General features: G+C 37.4%; 1 protein-coding gene across 3 annotated transcripts; it reads right to left on the reverse strand.

The window, feature by feature from the left end:
• Positions 1-6,285: 6,285 nt before the first annotated feature.
• EPGN (epithelial mitogen) lies at positions 6,286-13,336 on the reverse strand. 3 transcript variants are annotated; one of them, XM_069457930.1, is made up of 5 exons: positions 13,283-13,336; positions 12,669-12,758; positions 9,177-9,297; positions 8,422-8,448; positions 6,286-6,340 (listed from the first exon to the last, which is right to left on the reverse strand). In XM_069457930.1, exons 1-5 carry the CDS (start codon positions 13,323-13,325, stop codon positions 6,286-6,288), a joined length of 336 nt encoding a protein of 111 aa, XP_069314031.1. In that variant the 5' UTR covers positions 13,326-13,336. The 3 variants fall into 3 exon arrangements, with proteins under 3 accessions (XP_069314031.1, XP_069314030.1, XP_069314032.1); XM_069457929.1 differs by having other exon boundaries at positions 8,296-8,448; XM_069457931.1 differs by lacking the exon at positions 8,422-8,448.
• Positions 13,337-15,177: the final 1,841 nt, after the last annotated feature.

Consider the following 15,177-nt stretch of genomic DNA (forward strand, 5'->3'; position numbering starts at 1 on the left):
TCTTAGAAATATTATTTATTAAATAATCCAACTTTTGAACATTTTGTTGTTAAGATAAGCCATGAATTCATTGTCAGTTATTTTATTTTTTTTTAACTTTTTGTTGGAATACTACTACTGTTTTGTTATTGTTCATATAGAAAACAATTACTCTCACTAATTAAGACCATGAGGCGTTGGAACTGGACAGCCGTGCAGTCAAATCCAAGTTCCACCACTTACTTGGTTCATATTGTTGAACAAGTTACTTAAACTTTCTTAATTTCAGTTTCCTCATCTGAAAAATGGGATTCAACATAATAAAATAGCTACCATTCATTGAGCACTTATTATTATTCTGAGAACAATCTATGAGATAGATAGTATCCCTATTCTACAAGTAACAAAACTTGAGCTTAGAAAACTAAAGAAACTTGATTAAGGTAGCACAGTTAGTAAGGGGTGGAGATAGAGTTAAATCTGTTAGACTCCAGACACTTGTCTTCTTAACCGCTATTGACCGCAGCCCCCAATAAAACCTTTTTCCTGGCTCTCTCTAAGGATTGAGAGAGATGCTGTCTATAAATTACTTAGCACGGTGCCCAGCCTGCAATAGGAACCTAATGAATGAAGTCCATTGTTATTATTACCATTGGAACTTAGCCAAGACCATAAATCATTATAATACAAGGCAGAATGTAAGTACCATTTGAGAGGTATATATTAAAAAAAAAAAAAAAAAAAAAAGATGCCAAGAGAGTTTAAAGGAGAGAGAGAGGTGACATTTGTAAGTAATATCATTCTTGAAGGAGGAGGCATTTGAGAAAAAATTGTGTAGGATTTTGGCACACAGAGATGAGGAAGGAGGGTAATATAAACGGTGGGAACAGCAGAGACCCCAACACACAGATAGGAATGATGGGGTTTGTTCAGGGAGCCAAGAGCAGCTGTTGGCCGCAGCTGCTGATATCCATAGAGAACAGGAGAGGGGAGACGAGAAAGGCAGACCCCTTGAACCTTTCTGGGGAGGGCTTCGCACTGCAGGGTGAGGAGTCCTTATTAAACAAGGTGCACAATAGGGATTGGGTGTCAGTTTTTGAGCTGAGAGGTAACACAAGCTGGGTTGTGTGCTGGAAAGACAAATCTGGCAAAGATTGTTGCAGAGAGCCACCGAGGGCGTGGGCAGGGCAGAGTGTCTGCGTCACCAGATGCCACCTCTGCTGGCTTCCAGGTGAGCGTGATTTCTCCTCCAGAGCACATTCCGGAGCAACAAGATTCCTTTCTAGTTGGTGAGGTTTGCAGTACAACAGTGCCCTCTACAGGCGTCTTGATGATTAGACGCGGAGGAATTTAGATGCAGTTCACAGGCTCACAGGACCCCTGAACTGGTAGCCTAAGCGACAGAAGCAGGTTGGGTGTTCAGGGCAAACTCGTTCTAACCAAAGCTATGTGAGAGATAGGGCCAGTGCTCTAAATCTTCTGTTTCTCAAAAGAAGCTAGATTTTTATAGCAAAACATCTTGGTCTCTAAATGTGGGTTTGATTTAAGACAAACACCATGAGAGCTAAAGGAAATAGGTCTGTGGGCTGGATCTGCTTTAGCGGCTTCACATTTTCAACATGCAGCTTCCAACCAGGAAGGGAATGTGTAGGTCATCTTTGGAATCTAACTTCTCCCCTGAACAAACAAGAACGTCAGATGCAAAGGACCCCAGCAAAGTTAAATAATCACATAGCCAGACTAGAACACAGGTCATTTGAGTGTCAATCCATTGCACAGGTGTATTTAATGTTGTTTCCAATTGTTGTCCTGGGCTGAATCACCACTATTTACTGTTTTTCTCCAAGGTGAATGTGGGGCTAGCATGGGATTGAGGGTGATGGGGTGGGAAAGGGGCTGATGAGATTTTACCGTGGATGTGAAAACCACTTGGATGCCTCATTCCTCATGCCATCACCAACCTGAGCCAGGTGTGTCTCAACTGAGGTAATGTCAGTGTCAGAGAACCCTTGGCCACAGGCTAGAATAGAATATTCCCCATATTTCAAGAGAATATTCCTTATCCCCTGAGCCATGAGGATCAGCCAGGGTTCATTTACAGTCTACAGTCTCTCCCCAGACTGCACTCAGCTGTCAGCAGGCACTGTGTCACACTAGTCTGGCCCCACCCTAGGGACGGTATGCATATCTTAATAATCTGCAGATGACAGCAGGGAATTTTTGTGGTTGATCTGTGACAAAGGTTATTATTTTATGTATCTTAAAGAAAGAACTTTTTTTTTTCATTTGCATACAGGTCATTGGGGTGTATCTCTAAGTTCACCAAGAAATTAATTCCCAATAGTATCCCTTCCATAAAATGTTGAGAAGCATTATCATGTGGAGCTCAGATGAGGAACTTTGACCTCAGATCTACCTGGCTCAGGTTCTGTGATCTTGAACAAGTGACTTGCCTTCTTTAGGCCTCAATGACACACAAGAATGGCTTAATTAAAATAATGAAATTAATGATTTCAAACGTCGTAAGTGCTCATAAATGGTAGCTGTATTACATTATTGCTTCAACTAGATTTGGTAAGGAACTTAATATTGAATATATATTTTTGTGCAATGTTAAATAAAGATCTAGAGATGCCATTTTTTTTCCAGAAAGATATGAGGCCTAATTAAAGTCCTCTTAAAGATCAAAAACACTGCTAATTTGATAGTTGTTTGACTGTGGTCTTAATCAAACTTGAGTCTAGATGAATTATGCTCCAATAATATCTGAGAAATAAAAATGACAAAGGCCATGAGGTGTTTAAATAAGACCTGACTAAACAATTCAATTTTCCTTGTTATCATATAATCACATCCCTAATCTATATGAGATGTTTCTTTGGAAGCTGTGGGTGTTCCCCATAATCTGGAACATCCATCATGTTTAGTTTTGGCAGAGAAGTAAAATATAATAATGGGACACATTTATTCATGTGGATATTCTCAAGGGACTTAGCCTTAGAATTCCTAGAAAATTAACTGCTTGGGCTCGTGTATTCTGAGCTGGGCACTGGTTGATTGAATGATTTTTAAAAATTCCATGCAGAATTTGGAAGATACGTTTGTGAATGTGCTACTGAATAGATCTGAGCCAAAGGTTTGGACAGAAGAGTGGACTCACCCAGATTAGCAGTGCCAGACGCTGACCAATTAAATTTTGACACTTGACAGTTCATCTTGGCAGATGCTCATATCCTGACGTCACGCAGCCATGATGTAAGCCAGAAAGAGTGGTATTTTGCAATAGTAAGATTCTGGTAACCCTTCCCACGAATGTGGGTTGCAGGATACCAATATTTATATCACAGCACAGAAAGCATGTTATATTTTGTAATGCAGAGAAGTTAGAAGGCTTATTCATGGTCCCCTACATAGATGAATTATACGATGTTCAACATCAAAAGCTTAAATTGCTGATGTTTGTCTTGTTATTTTCTTAAGACATTTTCCCAATTAAATATAATGAATAGAAATCTTGACATCGCCAAAATGGACGTGTCAAAATTAAAGGATCATATCTCTATTGTGCCAGGAAACACTAAAAGATGGACTATGTTATAACTTCATTCTTTTCATCTTTGTAAAAACAGAATTATACAAAAAGCTAATTTGGGGAAAGAGGATACGATGACCAGCATTTATAATTCCTTCTTTGTAAATTTCCTGGCTCAGGTATGGCTGAGATTATAATATGTGCCCCACCCTCATCATACTCTAAAATGCTAAGTAATGAAGCACTCATGAATATTAATGACCTAAGAATGTGTTCTCAAAGAATTGAAGGATAGACAAAGGGAGGAGACAAAATGGAGAATGAAAGCAGTTGAAGAACCCCTTGGCCAGTTTTATTTAGTCAAAGATGCCAGAAACATGTCATCATTTCTTCTCTAAATGATCCAACCCATCTAATGATCCATTGATTGATAGCTGGAAGTGTGGTTCCAACGCAAGGGATTCACTGGTAGGCTCTTTTTTAGAGTCTTATTCCATACAGGAAAAAAAAAAAATGGAAAATGAAACAATTTGCACTTGAGTCCTGTTTATGCACATAGATATTGCCAGATGTGGCTCTGGCTCTATAGAAATGCCAGAGATTCCTTCCTGAAAAATTAACTCTTAGAGTTATGGGATCATAGGTTATCTTGTGTGACAGACCATAAATAGATGGCTTTCATAAGCCGCACTCTTAAGTTTCTGTACAGTCTCACTGTGTGGGTTTGATATGGTTAACAAATGCTATTCTATAGGTGAAAAAATGTGACTCTCTATTGGTATTTGTTTTGGTTAACATTTTGGTTTAGCGACATGGGAATTTTAATTCTCTGTCTAATGTTGTTCTAATTTCAATCATATTGTGTTCATAATTGACAAGTATTTACAGTCAATATGTATGAGCTTTAAGGTTAACACATCTCCAGACTCTAGCATTAATTCCTCTTCCCTTTTTATCAGGAGACAGTTCTTAATTAATTAAATGCTGTCCTTTATTGTTTCTCCCTGTACTCTCCCCAGATTTTTTACGTCTTTTTAAAATGTTTAGGAAGAGCATAGCTTTCTAGGTGTGGTCAGTCGCTGGAGTCACGGGGAGGAACCTGCACCTCCCCACTCCGTGGTATGATGAAACCTATGCATACTGTGCGAAAACACGCAGAAAGGGCTGACTGCAATTCACCCGCGTTAAATTCCTTCTGAAGGAAAAACAAAGCAAGCAAAATACTTTCTACTCAATTTTCCTTGGAAAAGGAAAGCAGAAAGTAAAGTTTTGTTTAGGAGTGAATGAAAAGTTACAACTAATGTAAATCAAAGGCTTGTTACCAGACTGACATGGTGAGAATATTCCAGTTTGATCCTCTCTTAACCCATCTCATGATCAAAATTGTTTTGCTTATCCACATCATGATGGGAAAAAAAGAATCCATAGTTTTAGACTAAATCGAAAAATAAATGGTAGCCATTATAATTCTTTAATATTATTTTGTACTCCATTTAAAAATAAATTATTATTTTACAAACCAAACACTAAAATATACACCTAAGATAATATTCAGTGTTGTGTTTTGGGGTGGAGTTAGGGATAGAGGTGTTGAGGATAATCTCACCTGTAATGCCGACTTGGAAAAATTTTTTCTTCTATTACTGTCAAATTTTAGAGCTACAAGGGCCTTGTAGAAAATGAAACCAAAGCCCAAAGAAATTGAGGGACCTGCACAAGACTGTTCAAACTATGTGGCAGAAATATAATTAAAGTGGAAGGACATTGATTCCTAAGAAGTTATTTCGACCACTGTTCCGTTTTTCCTATGTGCAAATCTGTTATCACATGTTTAGAAATGGTAAAGAAAGTTCCCACATGCGGTAGGCTGGTGCAAAAATTCCTAAGTCCAGTTATTCCGTTTCTATTTCAAGGCCAATTGTAGATTTTTATTCATTAGGAGAATTCTAGGATTTTGGTCCAAAAGAATGGTCACCATGTCATTCCACTGCTAAACTGGAGGAAGTGATGAACAAAAGCACTGAGTCCAACACAAAGTTTTATAATCCATACAGAAACAGAAATGCTTGGCCTACTCTGGACTTGCTATCCAGACAGCTTTCAGTCCTCAGAAACTCCTTAGCTTATTCCATATTTCACAGATAAAGTCTGCCCAGTATTGTCGCAAGCTGGGTATAATTTGTATTTGCCTTGAACATTCTGTCTTCTTTTCAGTGGCTTAGACCACATGTTTGGTTCACTGGAGGTGCCATAACATTGATTTCATCTTAAAAGATGGTATCACATTCTTTTAGACACCATGAAAGCAGCATGTTTGGGATTAGGTCCATTGGGCAAAGAGATTTAAAGAAGCCCCATCTAGGTCGTCCAAGATGCTGAGTAGCAAGCCCACGAAGAACCCAAGCTTGCCATTGCTTTGGCTTGCTGTAAGGTTGATAATTATTCCTGTGAAAAACTCACATCTGACATGGTCAGAAGCATAACTCAGTCTTTCTGCAGTGAGATCAATAACCACACGACATGAACAAACCCAGAGTAGAACTATGAACTTGACTTCTGTCATTGTAGCTTGTTCCCTTGGCTTCCATTGCGTCCTAATGATGGCAAAGTCTAAAGACCAATGCAGAATTGTAATCTCTCACTTCATCGTGATACCAGCTTCCATCGTTTCCAAGTCTAGTTAGCTTGGCAAGTTTTGTTGTTTCATTTGAAGATTTCCATTCTGAGCCCACTGATTTTTACAAATGCCTTGATGAAATTTCCTTACAAAGGCCTCACAGTGGTCTCCCTCCAGAACAGACGTTGTAAGGCGATTTCGTTTTTAGACACCTAAAAGAGAGCATTGGTTTCCATATAAATTTGACTGCTGTTTGTATAGATCATTGAGGATTACGTAAATGCACTGGTGTAGCAGTCCCCTTGGAGCCCCACCCAGATCCCCTTCACCCACTGGTGGACCCATCCCCAGCAGCTGTGGGTAGGTGTTAACAGGCTCACAGCTGCATCCTTTTCGGAGGATTGCCTGTGGCCAGCAGAACACCTGTCAGGAGTTTCCTGGGAGATTACAAACACCTGACCCCTACCCCACTGTAAGCATTCTGTGACCCACGACTGCATAACTCAGGATACTAAAACCCAGACCCTTCTCTTCCTTGGGACAGGTCGATGCTGCCATTCACATTCTAGATCTTCCTGTGGAATCAGGCTAAACCCACATCTTTGCCTCGCTGCTTCTTGTGCTTTGCCTGCTTTCCTTACTTCATTACAGGTTTGACCTTAGAGCAGTCTCTCAGCCAATCACACACACAGCAATCCCCACCTGAGACTCTGCTGCTAGGAACTCTGACCTCAGATAGCTGGCTTAGTAACATCAAAAGGTCTTTACCTCCTCCTCCTCACTATTACTATTAATTATTTCTTGGTCTCTTAGGGAAATCTGCAACTGATATAATATAGATATGATTCTCTCTAAGATACAGTTGTTAATCCAAACAAACTTTTCTAATTTTGGATGGGCAGTTTTGGTCGTTTCATTTGTTTTTTTCCAGGTTTGGAAAAATTTTAATTTTTTTAAATTAATAGACTTCATTTTATAGGAAAGTTTTAGATTTACAGAAAAATTGAGAAGATAGCATAGAGATCCAATTCCCCAGATATGCCCCAGATCCAGTTCCTCTAATTATTTACATCTTACATTAGAATGGTATATTTGTTTTAATTAATGAACCATTATTGACAAAGTTTTCGTCATTTTACAAATGAAAAATTAGTAGAATACAGCAAGGGAAATATATTTGTATTTTTTTATTAATGTATCTCACATTATTTTTTGATTTTTCCCTAGCTACATGGATTTATGGAAAAATTACTAGTGTGGAGAATCCAGAAGTAAGGATGAATACATCAGTAGTTTATATTTATTTGTAGATAAGGTTTATCTTCTTAGGTTTTTAGCAGAAGGCAGTATTTATTTATTTCTTTTGAGACAGAGTCTCATTCTGTTGCCCGGGCTAGAGTGCCATGGTGTCAGCCTCATTCACAGCAACCTCAAATTCCTGGGCTCAAGCAATCCTCCTGCCTCAGCCTCCTGAGTAGCTGGGACTACAGGCATGTGCCACCATGCCTGGCTAATTTTTTTCTATATATATTTTTAGCTGTCCAAATCATTTCTTTCTATTTTTAGTAGAGACAGGGTCTCGCTCTTGCTCAGGCTGGTCTTGAACTCCTGACCTCGAGTGATCCTCCTGCCTCGGCCTCCCAGAGTGCTAGGATTGCAGGCGTGAGCCACCGCGCCCGGCCAGTATTTTCTGAATATACTTCCAATTGATGTCTGGGGGAAAATGGCCCAAGTGTGTGACACATTTTTATTCATTTTTAATACTCATTCTTTGATTTTTTTTTCATTCAACAAATATTTCCTCAGTGTCTGTTGTGTGCTAGGCACAGTATGAGGCACTGAAAATATAATTGTGAGCAAGGCATTAGTCCCCATCCTCTTGGGGCTTACTGTCCTCATTTATAACTTTGATGCAGGCAGACAGAGAGAGAGAGGATTAAAGGAAATGGTAAATTAGAACTATCCTATTACAACTGAAGGTAAACTTTTACCGCTTGTCTGGGTTTATGAAAAAGGCATCAAAAATATTATATAGGAACTTGCCAGAAATACAGCCCTGTTTTCATTGAAAAATTCTACATGTCAATGCATGGCGCATTGTAGGGGCCCAATAAACATTTGTGGAATGAATACACGACAAGTGACTTCATAACTTGTCTTTTCATACCTTTTTCTTATGTAGCAGTAAAAAATAGCAAGAAAACCGCTTAATAGCAATCCAACACCAATCCCAACTGCAATGTATTTTTCATGAGAATCCACAGCATATGAAGTTAATGTCAAGTGCTCACACCTTTCTCCAGTATAACCAGTAAAACACCTTTAAAAAAAAAGAAAAAAAATGTATAATTTTAATGCCCATACAAAGAAATAAACCATTTCAAAAAATGAAAAAAGAAAAAAAAAACTTCAATGGAAAGTAAGTAATTTAAATTAAAGAGGCAAATACCAAATGAAAGCCAATCTGTTAAAGGTAATGAAGTAGCTATGAATCTTAACAATAATTAAGGCCTCATATTTCTCCTCATTGGTAAAAGGGAAAGGTAGTGTGTTTGCATGAGTTACTCTAGAAAATTGTTACCCTACTTGTCTGTAGAAGGATGCTGAGCAAATTAATGATCATAAAAATAGTTCTGTATTGCTCTAGTCTAGAATTTTATATTCCTGAAATGCTGTTGCCTTAGTCTGTTTTATTTCATCCTACAAGCAACCCTGTGAAAACCTGGAACCACCTTTGCATGTTGTTAAAAATGCAGATTCTGATTCAGATGTTCTGGGATAGAGCACAGATTCTGCATTTCTAACAAGCATCCAGGTGCCACAGATGCTGCTAGTCTGGGCACCATATTTTTGAGTACTGAGGATTAAATAGCTTAGAAAAAGGCTCCTTAGATACTCAAACACACTGAGGACCGGCGAGTCATGTTCAGATCATCCACCCATTTTATCAGATAAGATAGAGGAGTATGGAAATGTACTATATGAAACATCAGAAGCATAAATTCACCTTGTCCTGTGTCTAGGACTTGGAAATTTCTTTGCAATTACCTGCAGAGGGCTTTCTCTAGTTCATGGTGGAATGTACAAACACCATTAATGCAGTAACTATTTAGGTCTTCCAGGCAAGGGTGTGAGAACTTCAAGGCTATGGGTCCTTCTGTGTTGTCAGCTAAGAAAAGGAGATACAATATTAACAGTTGAAGTGTGTCCTACTTTTATGGTAATTTTGAAATACATATGTAAAGAGACTTTTATTTTGAGACTATTTGGGGGGAGCACTTTGTCCTTTGAACTATTGATTCCCTTAGAAGCTTATATTCCCAAGGGTTAGGTTAATGCCATCTAGACATATCATTAATTAATTAGGGGTGAACATGGATTGATGATTGTTCCATTGTTTGGAAGATACACACTAAAGGTATAGAGACAGCAAGTTCGCCAAGTTCGCCAGAAGGTGGCAGCATTGGTTCCAGTCTTAGGTTATGTTGAGCAACGCTTCCCAAACGTGTCCTGACTGCTAACTAATATAGATCTCACGCGATCTTTTCATATAACCCCTTTACAACTGAGTAGTCATTATTTGGGAAGATTTGGATTTATGCTTGTGAGATAAAGAGCTAGATTTTCCTTCCCTCCCCAGAAGTAGAAAATGGTGAAATTTCTCCTTACTCTTACACAAACTACCATGAGGAGTTAGACAATTTCCCTAACTGACTTCATAAAGAGATACTGTTATGACCTATACAAGAAGCCAGAAACAACTTATGGCCTTAATATTGAGCCTTATATTGTGGCTCAGACTTAATATAGTGAATGGCAATACCTTCAAATATTAATTTAAAATTTTACTCAATTAAGAGACATTGTGAAATAGTGGAATTAGAAAACCTGGGTTTTATTTCTACTTCTACCACTATGTAAGTGACCACAACTGGGAAAAAGTTTTGCAGTTAAGTGTCCAGAAACCACCTTCTGGGAAACCTTCCTTGGAAGATTGTGTTCTGGTAAAATGTGTATTTCAGGATGCTTACTCCTGATTCTCTGATTTACTAAAGACAAACCTATAACATCCTTGGTGCTTATGCAGTGGGAATGACCTTTGGGGAAAACTGCATAACTGAGTCCTTTTGAGTATACTTTAACACTGATTCTTAACTTCTTCTCAAGCAGAATTAGTGGCATTTTATTTTGTCATTTTTAGGAAGAAACATATCTCCTCATCATTGGTTATCGTGCTACACCCTATTTGCCTTGCTAAGAAGATGAAGAGAATCTTACTGGTTTTTAGGAAAAATACAGATCTAAAAGGCACTCTTTTTTACATTGAAAGTACTAAATCTTTAGGTTCTAGGGTATCAACAAGATACTATGTTGTATCACTTCGTTTTAGTTAAGTACGTACATAATCTTAAAATTCACATTGATTTTGTTGAATGTGGTGTGGTAAATATAAGTTCTCATTTTGATAATTCTGAAGCAGTGAGAATTTCCCATTATAAACTGGGCTTAGGTTATTCCTATTTTAAGACTAAACAAGTTCAATTAACCAAGCCTGAACCAAGATTTGCTAGAAAATGTGAGAATTAAAAGAAGTCATATTGCCAGGCCCGGTGGCTCATGCCTGTAATCCTAGCACTCTGGGAGGTCGAGGCGGGTGGATTGTTTGAGCTCAGGAGTTCGAGACCAGCCTGAGCAAGAGCGAGACCCCATCTCTACTAAAAATAGAAAGAAATTATTGGGACAGCTAAATATATATACAGAAAAATTTGCCAGGCATGGTGGCACATGCCTGTAATCCCAGCTACTCAGGAGGCTGAGGCAGGAGGATTGCTTGAGCCCAGGAGTTTGAGGTTGCTGTGAGCTAGGCCAATGCCATGGCACTCTAGCCTGGGCAACAGAGTGAGACTCTGTTTCAAAAAATAAGATAAAATAAGTCATATGCAAAGAAAGGGTGTGATAGATTCATCTTTCCCCTCGGGAGAAGAATATTCATTATATATAACTTTATACAAAATTTTCTAAGATACTAGTCATATTTTTAGTTAAATAAAAAGCAAAAGGAAAAACTAAAGTTTTTCATCAAGAGAGCAAAAGAAATAGAGAGGTGATATATAGTCTTTCCTTGATATCCATGGGTTCCATATCTGTGAATTCAACCAACCAAGGACAGAAAATATTTGGGAAAAAATGCATCTGTACTGAACACGTACAGACTTTTTTCTTGTCATTCTCTAAGCAATACATTTTAACAACTATTTACATAGCATTTACATTGTGTTAGGTATAAGTAATCCAGAGATAATTTAAAGTATACAGGAGGGTGTACATAGGTTATACGCAGATACTGTGCCATTTTATAAAAGGGACTTGAGCATCCTTGGATTTTGGTTCCCTCGGGGTGGGTGGTGGTGATGGTGGTGATGATACTGCTATCCTGGAACCAATACCCCGTGGATACCAAGGGATGATTGTATTGGATCCCTTTGTTTCCATTCCTGTTACCTATAACTTCGAGAATTTTATTTGCAGTTCACCATCAATTTTCCACAGCAATATCAAATTCTGAAAACATGTTTCCTCTTTGTTCAAAGGCTCAGAAGATAAGAAGAAGTTGGCTAAAGGTTATTCTAAAACTCACACTGATTTTGTTTTACAAATTGATAGATACCCAAAAATTGAATGGCTGAAATATTTTAAGTTAATCTCTTAAAATTATTGGTGAAATGAGGGACACTTAGATATTACTATCTTTCACATTCAGAAACAAAATCTTTGATTTGGTCTTCTTTTATTTTCCTGACTCTGAGCACAAGATGTTGTTTCCTCTGCCCTAAAATCACATCACAAGTTTCCACACCAGGGGGAAGGATGTGAACTGCATGAGAATCACAGCACTCAGTAGCAAGCTTTCCAAGCTCACCTCTGAGAGTTCAAATAGGTGGGAAAAAAATGATGCTAACAGCAGCCAGAAGTCACCGTAATAATAATAATAAAATAGGAAAGAAACTATATCACCACCACCAACAAAAATTGGGTACAAGTAGTTAGGAAATACAGCATATACTAAAACAACAAAAGCCCCCAAAAAACAAACAAGAAAGAAGATCTTTCCAAAGATGAGGGACAGTGCCTTTCATCTTGTAGACATAATTTTTTTGGCTGCAAAGCTCACAGTCACAGATAAAAATATGATATTGCTCCTCGAGAATGCCAGAAGGGAGGCGAACTGCCGCTGGACACTCATGGGTCATTGGGAACCAAGAAGAAATCAGGTAGAAAATGTGGCATGTTTCACATTCAGGACAGTAACTGCCGACAACTTTCCGTCTCTCATTTGCTCCACTTCCTTCTTTTAAAAAGACAACTCTTTGCTGACACATTGATCCGTCACTTAAGTTTAATAGCATCTTGCTAAAAGTTGATTATCTCATATTAAAATTATATTTAAAATTGCCAATGTTCATTTTATCACAATCCAAATTTCTCTCACAAGTTTTAAGAAAAGTTACTTGAAGTACAAAAAAAATGGGAAGCAAATACCTTCTGTTTTGTTAACTGTCCAGTTAGCTGGCGGGGCTGTGATTGGAGGTGTGAACGTTGCTGCTGCGTCTTCAGTCAACGCTGTTATTGCTATATTAAGGGCGGAAAAAGCATCTTTAACAGACGAGCCTCCTTCTGTGTACAAGCAACGGATGGAACGTATTCTTATTCTGTTTATTCCTATTTCTAGTGTTAAATTTATTGCAGTTGAAATCCATAACCTGACGAGGGCAATTTCCTTACTGTTTCTCATCCGTTCCAGGGCTATATTATAATTATAAAAATAAAAACATATTACTTTTTATAAAGGAAAGTTAATACATTTATATACTCATTCCATCATAAGGACACTCTAGCATCATAGCCAAATTTATCAATTACCCTTCAATTATATGCAGCACACATTTTGGAGGTCTCAAAAAAGTTGTCAAAATAGATCAGGAGACGAACATACATTGCATAAGAAACTAAATTAATCCACAGATTCCTTGCTCTGATCTTTTTCATAAAGAACAATTGTTAGAAGCCAACTTCTCTCTAATACAGAGAGAAAAAATCCTATTCATATTTTACAGTGATATAAAGTTAACAAGACAAAAAAGGAAATTACCTACCATTGAATAAAAGATAGACTGATATTGGAACTCCCAAAGCCATTTCCTGTAGTTGCTTAACTTTCTTTCTCTTATCCTCCTAGACTGACGGGTGGAAGGTTTTTATTTGAGCTGTCTGAGTCTTCCTTGCATTTATATTTCATGAAGCGTCATCTGGCAGTTCTTACTAATCAAAAAAATATGTACTTCTGGCAGCAGCAGAAAGCCTCCAGGCGCTCACACACTTGTTTAGGATACCTGTGTTATCTACTGATGTGATCGGGTTTTCTTTTGAAACACTGGTTTCCTATTACCTGTGGGCATAATCGTGTACATAAAAGTACTTAAAACAACAACAAAAAATATATGCATTCAGGAAAGGCACCATTTGTGTGCACAGAACTATCCCAGCTCAAACGATGCTAGCAACCTATATAGGATTCCAACAAAAATAATTGCAAATTAGGAAATAGCATAACCTGTTAATAAAATAAATATTCCTGAAATTACAGTCAGTTACAGTACCTTTCATACAGACTATAAGCTCTACTGCAAATCAAGATATTTTATCAATTTAGTTGCAGGGGAGAACAGTTAACTTTATGGGAAAAAGAGAGGTTTAATATTCCCTATTAGTTTTTGTTGCTTAGTTTTACTATGGCAAGTTCTGTATGTATAATTACATTTAATAGTATAACATTTACCTTTAAAGTCATTCTGCTATTTAATATTTTTCTGAGTAAATGGAATGGGCTACCAAGTTCCAGAACAACAATGCCTTAATCTATGTCCTAATAATTAGGCTAGAGAGGACCAGTGAAGTACCCAAATAACAATAGCAATAGCAATAATATTAAGATTCTCAAGATGACATTTAGTTTGGGTGCCTCTAATGAATAGAAAATTTTAAACAATACAACATTCAAATTTTTCTCAGTGTTTATCTAGTTATAATTATTTAAAGTGCTGATTTAAAGGCTGAAGTATGTAAGTACTATTACATTTTCTGACTACAGAAATTTTCACTTGCCCCAAGTTACTGTAAATAATTTATACATATATTTGGCTGAGGTGTTGTGCCTTTCGACTTAGAATTTCAATTGTTCATATTTTCTGTACCATGAAAACTTGCTCAAGTCAATATAGGCTCTCATTTGCATCATGTCCATCCAACAAATTAGATTTACCAGAAGGGATGCTTTCACTATTCAAATATGAATTTGGCTTTAGAAATCACACAAGAATGAGCTTGTTGAACTCATTATAACTTGGGCAATCACTTACTGTAGGAGTTAATCATTTTAAAGTTAAAAACTATATAGTACTTGGCTCCCTTTAAATATGCCTACATTTTGTATTGCTGCTTTTATGGAGTTTTTAAAAACCATTTATTATTAAATCAATTTCTGGACAATATTTTCCCCAGGCAAATAACATTTGAATTATAAATTGAATAATCCTCATGGCACTACTGGTGAGAATTTAAGGAGAAATCCTTTACAAAAGATTAAATACACCATCACAACTCCTTTTGAAGTTTCTAGAGGAAGATGTTAACACATGAAATATCTTTATTTCGAGAACCAAGACGTAGAAATACAAACATCATCTTAGTATAAGCTATTGATCGGAGCTAGCACAGTGCTTTACGCTTTACAGGTTTTCATGCACATCTCAATTCTTTCTCCAGTAATCCTGGCCCAAACAAATCTGGTGCCTAACATATAGTAAATAATGAATCTGTATTGAGTGAATAAATAAATAAATAACAGGGTCTATTTTTATTCTCAGATGATAAATGAGGAAAGGAGGCCCCAAAGAATTAATTGATCTGGGAAAGGACATGCTTCACAGTCCAGACTGCAATCCCATGTTTTAGGTTCTAAATCACACGCCCTTCCCACTTCCCTAGTAGT

This window comes from Eulemur rufifrons, chromosome 24 (genome assembly GCF_041146395.1).
Source record: "Eulemur rufifrons isolate Redbay chromosome 24, OSU_ERuf_1, whole genome shotgun sequence".
Lineage (NCBI taxonomy): Eukaryota > Metazoa > Chordata > Mammalia > Primates > Lemuridae > Eulemur > Eulemur rufifrons.

Excerpts from the sequence above, each read along its gene's own strand:
- EPGN (XM_069457929.1), bottom strand. The coding sequence starts at position 13,325 with ATGGCTTTGGGAGTTCCAATATCAGTCTATCTTTTATTCAATG. Across the intron at positions 9,298-12,668 it reads GACAGTTAACAAAACAGAAG|CTGACAACACAGAAGGACCC; the intron begins GTATTTGCTTCC and ends TCCTTTTCTTAG. Across the intron at positions 8,449-9,176 it reads CTAGAGAAAGCCCTCTGCAG|GTGTTTTACTGGTTATACTG; the intron begins GTAATTGCAAAG and ends TTTTTTTTAAAG.